Genomic DNA, 12,103 nt, shown 5'->3' on the forward strand with positions numbered 1-12,103 from the left:
AGGGCTGAAAAAGAACCGAAAATGGTTCAAAAAGGGGTTTGCTGGGTGGAATTGAGTTTTGCAAATTACCTTAACCATACAGGGACCCACTTGCAATTTTCGACTTTACGCATGAACTCCTCACGCCGATCTCTCGACCCTCCGACCTCTTCTCTTTCTCTATGGAGTATCAGTATGGAGTACCCTACAACTGTGTACGGAGTAATGTATATACAAGATACCCCTGGTCACATTCACTAATACTCTTCCTCCACTCACCGTCTCAGCAGATTTGATTGCCGCCACCTGAAAAGAGCCAGCCCATTGGACCACATCACATCCCCATTTAAACATGGGCAAAGTTACCACGAGACCCACGGGTGGTTCTTCAGCCCGGGGCAGGTTGCGCCACTCTTTGTATCGCTGCTCAACCACATTGGGCGCTCAACATTTTTCTGCGGGGAATCCAGTCACCGCTTCACTGACTGGAACAGTTGACATGGGTATGATTGATTAGATGGCATGGTCAGAGTCAATGTCATCAATGTATGCATTTATTTTGTTTGCTTGCAGACATGTTGTTTCTGGGTGAGGCGCGATGGACACAACACCGTCCATGTACTAGTGACGGAGTATACCAACCCTATACTCCGTACCTATACAGACTACTCTCTGGTACCCGTCGGACCAGCTTCACATGCGGGTCGGCCATGCAGCCGATCGCGATCGACCTCGGCGGGTCATTTTCGTCGGCGCGCAGGCCTGCTATACCCTCACGCGGATTGGACGAGATCAAGCGAGGCGATTTGTGGCGAGTCGATGGCATGCGCAAGGCATGTGATAACCAATGGCCAGATGGGGGAGAATGCGCCAGTGGTTGGGATGGATGGGATAGGGGAGATGGCATGATAGATTTTCACTTTGTACGGAGTAGTCAGGTATGTGCTTTGAGCGTAGGCGTGTGTACTTGCTTTCTGAATACTTTAATCAAAGCCCGAGTTTTGTATATAGTGTGTGGTACCCTGGGTGTACTCGGAATGTACTCCGTACCCTCTACGGGATACTGTAGGTGCTGAGTACTTCGGGATACCCCGACTGTCACTGGTGATGGCGGGCCGAGTGGGTACCTTTAAGTACCTGCGGGGCCCGCTTGTTGGGCGGGCGGGTCCAGTTTTGTTGAGAAGGTCCCCCGCCAATCACCCACCCGTCTTTTTTTTTGCAAAGCTGTGTATCAAGTATTCATGAATTACATCGGCCGAGTCTTGTCTTGGGAGCAAGGAGTCTAAGGGGGGTTTCTTTGCATGTGGGGTTCCTATATCTATTATGTATACCCATGGTGTTTTGACAGCTCATGGGGGCACTACATACACACTACTTCGTGGTATACGAGTGGTATCTAATTGGCCATTGATTGTCTGGTCATCGAAGTAACTAAAGGATGGTATTATTCCTTGTTGATAAGATAGGTAGATTCATCATTCGTAGATCTATATACACGATCGAGCTTGCTACCATGTGAATGAACAGGTAATACATGGCATCACCCATCAATACACCTCTGCACGTCGCTCTGAGTCGACGAGCCACGATGTCCCGCCTGTGCCAGATGCACTTAGGCTGACCGTCGTCTTACGCAGGTCTGGCAGTACCAGCACTGTCTCTCCATGGTTACGGTAGTCCACCTCACAGGCAATCGCCTGTCGCTGGCCTGGAACGCCGGGGCCTGTCCCCATGCCGGAGTCCGTTGTGGCGGGAGGAGAAGTCGGAGGCTGTGACTGCGACGGCGCATAGGTACGAATCTCAAGACCAGGCAAGAGCAAATGACCCGGCTTTTGGGGCAGCAGCAGGACCGTGAACTTGGAAGTCTCCCCATCACGAGTGAGGAAGTTACCCCGGCGCCGGCCACCCAACAGCCAGAGGTCAGGGTTGGCGTGCAGCTCGTACGAGCATTCGAGCGGCTGCCCAGCCAGTTCCTGCGCTGTTGGGGGGGCACCATCTCCGCGTGTGGCGGAAACAGAGCTCAGCAGTAATCATCTGGCCCACAGCAGCGTGGGTTGACCCGGATTCTATGGCACCCGCGCTGGGTTGGAGCTGCAGCTCGGCCGTATGAACCACTTGGATTTCGGGGATGTCAACGGGGATCACGATACTCCGGATGGGGACGGAGGGTTGCGGGGAAGACGAATGATTGGATTAGTCTGTTGTATCAAAAACCGGTTAATATATTATAAAGGGGGCAGATGGAGCAAATCATCTTACCTCGTGCCACGCCATGAGCCATTGGCGCACTTCTTCGGTGCGTCCCTTTAACGCTCCCAACAGGTCATCCCATCGCACACTGCGGTAGCTGAGCATCTCGATTTCTCGCACGAGGCCTATGACCTCCATGTCCGCTGTAGAGAGCTGGCCACGAATACTTCCCACAAGGTGCGATGTAAGTAAGGTAGCATATTCGGTGAATGGACTCGATTCCAGCGCAGCTGCAAGCTGCTTTTCAACTGCATCTAGACATTCGTCATCTACACAGGTAAAATCCACTTGTAGGCGAAGACTGCGCTTCCCAGTCGGGGAAGTCGTGGCCGACTTTCCAGTAGGGCTGATCTTGTAGAGTAGAGACGCGGGTTGCTTTGGGAATACGTCCAAAGCGACGGAGCCGGTGATACTAGATTGAACCTCATAGGCATCCGAGCTGGGAAGATTGCAGTTTGTGATGCGCAGAGGAATCAACATGGCGGGACTGATTGTAAAACGCGAAAATAGCATCTCATCCTTGAAGATATCCTGCACATTGACCGAGATGGGAAGCGTGGCAACAACGCTATGGATCGTCGAAAAAGCAAATCGGCCCTGGGGCGTGTTATACCCGATCTCTGCTCGCGCAGAGAGCGTGGTAAAAGCTTCTTCCACAGTGTAGGGAATTCTTAGGCGCACGAACGACTGAGTGGACAATCGAGAGAACTCGATGACTCCAGAGTCGTGGTTGGCGACTAGATCCAGCTCTCCGTCCACCACTTCCGTTTCGGCAATTCGCAGACGCAGGCCGGCCGTCGCTGGCCTGACGCGAATTGTGCCGCTTTGAATGTCATTCCGTCCGCTACTGAGTTCCAGCTCGAGTGTACGCATTGCTTCCAGATTAATTAGGTGGGGCGACACCACCTTGGCGTGTAGCCCGTTTGGTGCCGGGTAGCAGAGTATGAATGGTCGTTGATCCGTTTCTTCTGCATCGTCTGTTTCTCGGAAGCCAATCGGAAGACCCGAATGCTGACCACTGTTGAAAGTGAAAAGCAGATTACCAGACTTCATCTCCAGCCGGTCAACGATGTACTTGCCTTGCAGTGTTGTCTGAAGATAAACAAGTGTTAGCCTTGAGAAACGAGTTAGAGAAGAATGAACAAATTTCTTACCGAAGAATCAATTAGAATCTTTGTTGTCGATGACTTGATCGTGAAATTTGCCGAGCCTTCAATCCAATGCTCGACATGTTGAGAACTGCTGGCGCTTACAAGCCGGACCTTAACCGAGTCAATATTGATCTCGGGGCCGAGAAGGAATCGCAGAGATAGCTGGATCTGGAAGCCATCCTTGTCGTCGTATAAGCGAATTGCTGGGTCCACCTGGAGATCTGCGAAGAAATCGGCGAGTGATGCGGTGACGTCCTTTTGCAAGCCCTTTGCCCCTTCGAAGAGATCGGCCACATATCCAGATAGCTGCTCCTGCTGGGCAATAGATGTCGGGATAGATAGAGATTTCTGGCGTGAAGATAACTTGGATTGCGAATATGTAGCGAATTGGGCGAGAAGTTTCAGCATCATGCGGACATAGTCTTCGTTGCGGTTGAGTTCCTTCAAGCACCGAGAGTAGAGTTCCAGCATGATTCCCTCCAAGACCACCCAGAGCTTGCTGCCGTAGAACGGAGCCATTTGGTGGAAATAAGAAGCTGCGGCTTCGTAATCACCCTGTCGGAAGCGGAGTATGGCAATGTCTGCCAAAGCCATCTCGGAGGAATTGGCTCGGTTTGCCACAATATTATGGCGGACGATATGATCCGTGAGCTCTTCATACAATGACAGATAGTTCTCTTTGGATGTCAATCCAGCCTTGAGGGTGGGAAGTTCGACACCCACCAGTGAAGACGTCTCAGCTTTAGATTCGACTTTCTCATCAGTCCCGTCTAATGAGACTTCTGCCATACCATCAGAGCCAGGACTCTCATCAAAGAGCAGGCCAAGATTGTTCCATTTCTCAACCCAACCGTGGCGCTGGGCAATCTCCTCAAGAGATCGTCGAGCCAGAAGAAGCAATTCTCCTCGGCTTGATGCTAATTGTTCCGAGCCAGTCTTTTGAGGAAGAGCAGGAGCCGATTTTGGGTGATCCAAGGTCAAGCGCCGCTGAAGCAGACCAACTGCCTCGGAGATATCCTGGGTCACTGGTCGGGGAGAGCGCCCTCCCGGCCCTTGAATCAATGAACTTGACCGACGAGGTACGTCGCCGCGATTATCCCCCGCAGGTGGCGTGGGATTTGAAGGCTCCTTGGCCTGGTGAACAGCATGAATGGAGGATTCAGGCAGGCTCAGACTTGAGGTAAAAGTTTGATCTAGAATCTGCAATGCCGCGGCATACGCCCAATTGGACACAATGTTGTTGATTGTATCCGACTTAACATTCGCTTCCACGTCCGTTAGTCCAGAGTCGAGACCGTAACGGAGGGTGCGGGCGGCAAGGCTAATGAATTCTGTGGATCTCTGGCAGATCTCAGATAGTAGAATGAGATCTTCTGGCTTTTTCTCCCGTGTAGCAGGGTCATTTCCGACCAAGGATGGAGCTCTTGCTGCCCGAAGCAGCAAAGTGAGCTGACGAGAGAAGATATAGGTGCGGAAATCAAAAATGGAGATATCACTGGCCAGGATCATTTCTCGGTAGGGAAATTTGTTCGAGCTGAGCGGGAAGTCATCCGGTTGAATGGCCAGGGATGGCTCTTCCTTATTGGTTTTATCGACTGACGCGCCAGCCTTGAGTGCCTTTTTAGCAACCTCCACCCAATTCTTGCTTGAATTCAAGATTGTATTGCCCGGTTGTTCTGTACTTCCGTCTAGTTGGTCTCTGATAGCCGCATCCAATCCAACGGATAGCTCGTCATAGCCAACCAGTGCATCATCGAACAGACCCACATTCTCAAACCCCCGCGCGAGGCCCTCTTTGAGGATAAAGAAAGTGCAAAAGTTCCAACCAGGGAGACTTCGCTGCGCATCCTTTTCTTTTATATCTTCCTCGTATTGAGCCACGCGGAGATCGAAAGAAGCCAGTATGCCATTCTTCATCTTGTCAATCAGATCCTCGAGCTGCTCCGCAAATTCAGGGGATTTCGTGGATCCCTCCTTTGGGAGTCGTAACTGTGCCACACGATCAACGGCGGTTTTAGATGACCCATTGAAATCAGCCTTGATCTTCTCTAGAACTGTAGTTGTGCCGCGACCCCATTTCGACGCTGGCGCAGGTGTCTTTTCCGCACCATCCCCATCTTGGACCACGTGTAGGATAAGCCATTCGAACGCATCATGCTTTTCTTGACTGCTGCCAGTCGATTGCGACGAGCTTGATACGCTCTGAGTCTTGATCCACTCGCGCAATGTCTTGCGTGCTGTTGCTTTGTAGGTATCGTTGTCGTCGCAGCGGAGGAGGTAGACTTTCAGGTATGGAGTTTGTCGCAGACCGGGGATCTGATGTCGGCGATGCGTGACATTTCCAGTGCCTTCACTGGAAGATTTCCGTTCGGCGGATTCTGTCTGGGCAGGCGCAAAGCCGATGCGGAGGGATTCGATCGATCGAACAGGGCGAGTGGGCGATTTCCAATGGAGATTCTTGAGGGGAAGCTTCGATTCGACGGTCGGTTGAACCAAAGGAAATAACCCCGATGGATCAGTGTATTCAACTGGGCAGTAGTTAGCACCAGGAGCTAGGAGTCGGGGGGCTCTCGGTCTCGGGCTGCATCTCCGTGTTGTTCTTACCGGTCACATTGCTTGACGCTGCCTTGGAAGGGTCCATGATTTCCCGGGGAAATTCGGGAGGCGTCCAATGGCAGTTATAACATGCCGCTTTAAGCACCAGAAGCTGCTAATTCTGGAAGTTGGTGAGGATGTCCTCGCGGGGTTGGGGAGATGTTTGGGAAACTCCCGTTGGAGGTTCACCTCACCGCACTGGCCGCATCTTGGCGCTCTCCGCCTGGACGGAGACACTTGGTAGCCATGGAAATTGGTGAAATACAAGATTTGAGGATTTGAGATATCGTAAAAGAGAATATACATTGTACAGTAAAAGAGTCACAGGAGGATAGACTTGACCCATGCAGGTAAATCCGAAATAGAGTACTCCGGCATCTGGGGTTGGACCGTACACGTCCAATGCTATGTACATGTACTACACTCTTACTGTGATAAGCCACGACTAGTATTTATTTGATGCTAAAAAATGGGCCAGTGGCTAGACCTCTGAGGACTTTAACTCTCCAGAGTTTCCTTTTTTTTGGAATTCAACGACCATACAGGACCATTAAAACCTTCTTATATTCATGACTGTCAAATCTCTACACTCCACCAATGGGATTGGCCAAGCAATTACCAACCCCTAATCCAATCATGGCCCAATGATTGAGTTTGACAAACATGGATCTGAAACCCTGTACTCCGATTAAAGACATGAGACAGTGCATTCCGATATGGCTGGCAGTGGGCAGCCCTTACTTGACAACGTTTCGTTATCTTAAGACTCAAGCCGTCCTAACTCAGGGGTGTTGAGATCCTCAGCAAGGGAGGTACAACTGGGACCCGACTGAAATCCAGACATTTCAAGATAAAAGTAAACAACGCGTGATTTAAATTATCAGTGGCATCTTGGATGTCTTGGCTGTGGAGGAATGAAGAATGAGGAAACAGTCGCCCCCCTTTCCGAGCAAGCCCGTCTCGCCATACACAAACAATGAGTAATAACAACGACAATTCTCGAACAAACCTGAAGATAACGCCGATCCAGATAAGCTCCTCAAAATTAGGCCGCAACTGCATAGTCTACTCAATATAGACCAGTCTAGTCGATGAAATTAACGCCAAGCCCCGCAATGCAGAATCTAGGTTCAATGATCGACGTTGATCGCCTTGTTCAATAAATTCCACATTCTGTCATCGCGCATCTCCCGCGTTCCACCTGGTGCCCCTGGGGTGAATATACGCGGGGGCCTTGGTCCTACATAGCGTGTGGTCCAGTTCCCAATCTCTCTCATCACAACGATGGCTGTCACTTCAGTCATCGTCGACACGTGAAGCTCAACCGATCCCATCACAGGCCTCATCGCCATGTCTAGTCGCATACAGTTTGCAGAGCCAGTTCTGAAGGAGGAGCCGATACGTGCTGGCAGGGTCGATACTCAGGGAGAAAAGGGGTCGGCACAGAGAACACTTTCTCCAGGAAACGAAATCGTCTATCCGACAGGATGGAGGCTGGTTCTGACCATAATAGGGTAGGAAGGACGATTGTTGATGGAGGATTCCGGGGAAGTTCAGTGCGGACGGCTAATCTGTTTCTTGAATAAAGGCTCCTCATTGGATTCTTCCTCTCGAATCTGGACGTGACGATTGTGAGCTCGTCCCTCACGAATATCACGGATAGCCTTGAAGGCTTTGAGAAGAGAAGTTGGATCATCACTGGCTACCTCGCCACATACACCGGTACGAAGATAAACGGAAATTACCTGTCCGCCTGATGGCCCACCTCCTGACATTCGAATACGCATAGGGTCTATGGCACTATGGACAAAAAGCAGTGATATTCTTGGGAGGAAATACACCACCATAGCCGCTTTTGTTATTCTGCTCGCATTCTCTATTGGATGTGGCTGTGCGACAACGGTTAACCAACTGTGAGATCACATATCACTTGAATGATTGAACTTTCCTAACTCTGGGTTCCAGTATAATATTCAGAGCCTTACAGGGCATCGGTGGCGCCGGTGTCTACGCACTGGCGATATTATGCATCTATGAAATAGCGCCAAAGACAAAGCTTCCAACCTATAGCGGGCTCATGTCATTCTGTCTTGTTCTTGCTTCCTTGATTGGCCCGATTTTTGGAGGCGCTCTTGCAAAAGATGCAGCATGGAGATGGGTTTTCTTCATCAAGTATGTGAACAGGCAGCAAAATTTTCGATATTATACCGATGTCACTAACACTCTCAGTGTCCCCTTGTGTGCGATTGCAATCGTGATCCTCATTATTGCGATGCCGAAAAATTTCGGCCTCGACCAACACACCCCCTCGCTCAGAACACGCGCTTCGTATCGCTCATTCGCTAACCTCGATCTTGTGGGATCACTTCTTCTCGTCTCGGGCACATTTTTGACCATCTCCGTCTTGAACGAGGTCAATTTGGCATTTAAATGGTCTTCGAGAAGTGCAATCGCGCTCCTTGTACTTGCGGGCATTTCATGGGCCGGCTTCTTCGCCTGGGAGTGGCACCTCTCGGATGTTCCCAAGCAAGATCCGATATTCCCAAAGCGTTGGTTTTTTGACCGTGCATGGATGGGAATTCTCATGTGAGTGGCCCATTGCAGTATTCTTATCGAACATCTCCTTCTAACACTGAACTATCAGCTCCTCATTTGTCACCGGGGCAGTCTTTAACGTGGTACTAGTATACGTTCCACAGCAAGCACAACTACTATTGGGTAAATCGCCACTCGATGCTGGTATATATTTGATCGGATATTCAGCCGTTGGAGCAGTCGCCGCTGGTCTTGTGAATATCGCCAGCTCACGTGGTCGTATTCCTTTTATTTATTCCTTGCTCGTCGGCTGCACGCTTCATACTGTGGGAGTGGGTCTTCTCTCAACGATCGCTAGCTCTCGTGGGTTCCACGCAACAGATATTGTTTATGAAGTGATCGCCGGAGCCGGTATGGGTATAACTATGGGTATATTGGTGTTAGCGCCGCCTTACATCGTGGAGGATAGAGACTTGAGTATTTCTCCCCGAGCAAATTATTGATTTTCAAGCAACTAGCAGTACATTGGCTAACTGTAGCAATTCCCCCACAGCTATTGCGACCGGCTTTGTCGTTCAACTCCGGTTTCTAGGTGGAGCCCTTGGTCTGGCCATAGCATCGAATATCCTGAATGGCCGCCTAGCGTATCACTTGGAGGGTATATTAACAAGGCATGAGCTGCACCTATTCCTGGAAAATGTGGAGTCGATAAAAGGCTTGCCTATCTATTTACAAGATGAGGTAAAGAACGTTTTTGCTGGCAGCTACAGCACACAGCTCAGGGTTATGATCGGATTTGCAGCAGCACAACTACCAGCTGTTCTCCTACTCATCAAGCCCGGTCATCAACTTGCTGCGAGAAAGGAACGATCACATAGTGCTTCGGAATAGCAAGTATTCTTTTATTTCAGTGGAGACCTCGGACTGCTGAAGAAAGCTAGTAAACGTTCAATATTTGCAAGATTTATCTCCCGCTTCTATTCCCCTGTGTTCCCCAGTATCAGTTAACCTTGGAAAGTAAAATCAATCTCGCCACGTGCTCCGACAGGTTGGGCACGAATCATAGCGACCTGATGCAAGCCACTGGTCGATGCACTCTCTGTGGTAATTGACACCACATTGTGCTTTGCACCACACCAGTCCATCTTCTTCGTCTGAAGAGTATTCCTGTTCATCCTCTTCATCATAATCATAATCATCTTCTTCTTCAATCTCGTCTTCATCTTCATCATCATCTTCATTATCATCTTCATCTTCTGTGTCGTAAGATTGAGGTTCCTGCAAAGAACACAGGCATATTCCACATTCTCCCTCCGCAGGTCGACGATCAACACCAGTTGCATTGCTAACCGACTCAGTCGAGCGTGATGATCTCTCTATATTCACGGATTGCTGGTCTGAGTCAGAGGTAGGTGGCATCGTAGTAGTAGCCTCGGATCGGTGGCTAGAGGTTTGGCCAGATGTAACCAGTATGCCGCGGGAACTGCCAATGTTTCTTGGGTATTGGGCTCTTGTGCGGTCTGGCGAACTCTGAACAGGGGTTCCAGTAAGTGTTATTGATTCACCCCTTGGTTGTGCAATGTTATTGGTAGTAGTAGTGGTGGTGGTGGTTGTGGTGGTGGTGGTGGTAGAGGTGTTGTTGATGGCTCCATCTATTCTCATCATTTGTCGAGCATCATTAACAACTTGAGAATCCGGGGAAATGGCGGAGAATCCCCCAGAGCTTCTTAGCGTTAAGAACTCATCTATTCTTTCTTTCATTTCACGCACAAGAACCTCCATTCGCTCTTCTGGTGTTTGCCCCCGGGGAACTTGGCGGCGAGTGTCGGTAGTAATTTGGACAGTTCTTTGTATCGGAGGGGGTCGTCGAGATTTGATAAACGAGTCTACTTTTTCTCGCCAGCAACGAGCAAGACCCGATGCTTGGTCTTGATGAAACCTCCGACATAGTACATGTGGAGCTAATTCTTTCAGTTGATCATAGATGGGATATCCGGCTCGGAGGTCTTCGGTTGCCTCGTCGAGAATATCCATCGCACATCTGCGGCCGTTCGCGTTTGTTCTAGCATGGCAGCGACGACCTCGTGAAGGAGCATACCCAGCACACCATGGCTCCTCTTCCGGCTGAAGGTTGATGATAGTAGAAAGGTGGGGCAGAGAGGAATAAGTGGTGGAAGACTGTCTCGAAGGCATTTCAACGATAACTGGTGAATGATTATGTCAAATTTAGTGTAAAGTAAATTTTTGAATTGAGATGTTGGCCTACACTACTCGTGACAATCTTCAGTTCATATACTGTATCACGATGACGGCTACAGAGGCACAAGGTTGGAAGAAACACTGCCACTGCCACAGTGGCGCAGACATGACCCCTACTAGTTCTATGCATCCTGTAATAAATAGCAAGCATATATAGATACAGGATCTTGGACTCCAGACCCTATAATAGACTAAGGGTTGGACGAAAAGCATGAGGAGGGCAAGTATGAGGGGCTGTGTGGAGAGGACGGCAACGGGAGCGGGAGCTTGAAATTGGACTTGGGTTTGATCCAACAGTCTCTGGCAGAGTCTGATAGGCTATAAATTAGCGACAATGCAAGTCGTTCATGCTAAGAATTAGCGTGGCTGGATCACGACTTCTATTGGCCACTAGAGTCCGAAGGGTGTGTGATTGAAGTGCAGCAAAAGCCAAGCCACCCAACAGGATGCACACGCAGACCAAAATAGTCCACACTATCATCCAAAATAGCGCTGCCTGGAACGGTATAGTTAGCTCAAGCCCTACTAGTAATTCATCTCAGCCTCTCGATGAATTGTCTGAAACAAGGTTGTGGCTGGAGCCCACTGGCCAACCATTGCCTATCCCTTCGTTCTAATTCAAAATTTACTAGTATATTATAGGAGTTTTGAGGTTGCGTATCATAGTTCAAAGATCCCTGGTCGAACCGTCCTCCGGGGCTAGCATCATAATCATCGCTGTCTGGTCGTTTCTGGAAAAAGACATGCGACGTGTCTCAAGGAATTCCAAATTACTGGAGGCCATGTTCGCTGTACTCTGGAAGCCATACCGAGATGGTCATTTAGTATCGACCATCTAGTAGTATTAGGCTGATGATTTTCATCGCTTCGAGCTTAGATTCGGTATCCAGGGTGTTCTTGAAACTATCGGAGTAATGGTAACAGTGAAAGTTAAAACTGGATGCCTAAAAAATGGGTTCTCACACGTATTAGAAAAGTAAAACGTCACTTGATGATTAAGAAAATTCCCCATTTATTCAAGGCGATCAAATTCTAAGTTGCAACTAGTAGTAGCCTATTTTGGGTGATGCTGTTCCAGGATTTGCTATTCATACGCCCGCAATGTGGATCATATATGCGACCCGATCTGGATAACGATACGAAAGCGAGCAGCTTTTTCCAATACATGCCTAACTTTCTAAGCCCTTTGAAAATTGTGTAAAACCTGGTTAATGATGCGAATACGATCTTAAAAATGAGAGAATTTGGTTACCTAGGATTTGCATTTATAAGAGTCGATTTTCCCTTTCTGTGCTGTGTGAACTACATAATTCAAGTTTCTTAACGTTGTCTTA

The 12,103-nt window shown here is 49.2% G+C and overlaps 3 protein-coding genes across 3 annotated transcripts; 1 reads left to right on the forward strand and 2 right to left on the reverse strand.

Moving 5' to 3' along the window:
• Positions 1-1,526: 1,526 nt before the first annotated feature.
• On the reverse strand, positions 1,527-6,021 carry N7533_009436 (putative TMEM1 family protein; the record flags this gene model as incomplete). Its single annotated transcript, XM_057106086.1, has 4 exons — positions 1,527-1,952; positions 2,239-3,321; positions 3,384-5,908; positions 5,985-6,021. The coding sequence occupies 4 exons, from the start codon at positions 6,019-6,021 to the stop codon at positions 1,527-1,529; spliced, it is 4,071 nt and encodes a 1,356-aa protein (XP_056957535.1).
• Positions 6,022-7,325: 1,304 nt separating this feature from the next.
• Positions 7,326-9,401, forward strand: N7533_009437 (uncharacterized protein; the record flags this gene model as incomplete). The annotated part of the gene is made up of 7 exons (XM_057106087.1): positions 7,326-7,489; positions 7,564-7,697; positions 7,765-7,888; positions 7,941-8,147; positions 8,205-8,561; positions 8,620-8,987; positions 9,064-9,401. The coding sequence occupies 7 exons, from the start codon at positions 7,326-7,328 to the stop codon at positions 9,399-9,401; spliced, it is 1,692 nt and encodes a 563-aa protein (XP_056957536.1).
• Positions 9,402-9,533: 132 nt separating this feature from the next.
• N7533_009438 (uncharacterized protein) lies at positions 9,534-10,703 on the reverse strand (the record flags this gene model as incomplete). The annotated part of the gene is made up of 1 exon (XM_057106088.1): positions 9,534-10,703. The coding sequence occupies one exon, from the start codon at positions 10,701-10,703 to the stop codon at positions 9,534-9,536; it is 1,170 nt and encodes a 389-aa protein (XP_056957537.1).
• Between the last annotated feature and the right edge of the window lie 1,400 nt (positions 10,704-12,103).

Source organism: Penicillium manginii (genome assembly GCF_028828005.1).
Source record: "Penicillium manginii strain IBT 31320 chromosome Unknown utg000006l:1.0-4164085.0:1.0-4166146.0, whole genome shotgun sequence".
In the NCBI taxonomy this organism is placed as follows: domain Eukaryota; kingdom Fungi; phylum Ascomycota; class Eurotiomycetes; order Eurotiales; family Aspergillaceae; genus Penicillium; species Penicillium manginii.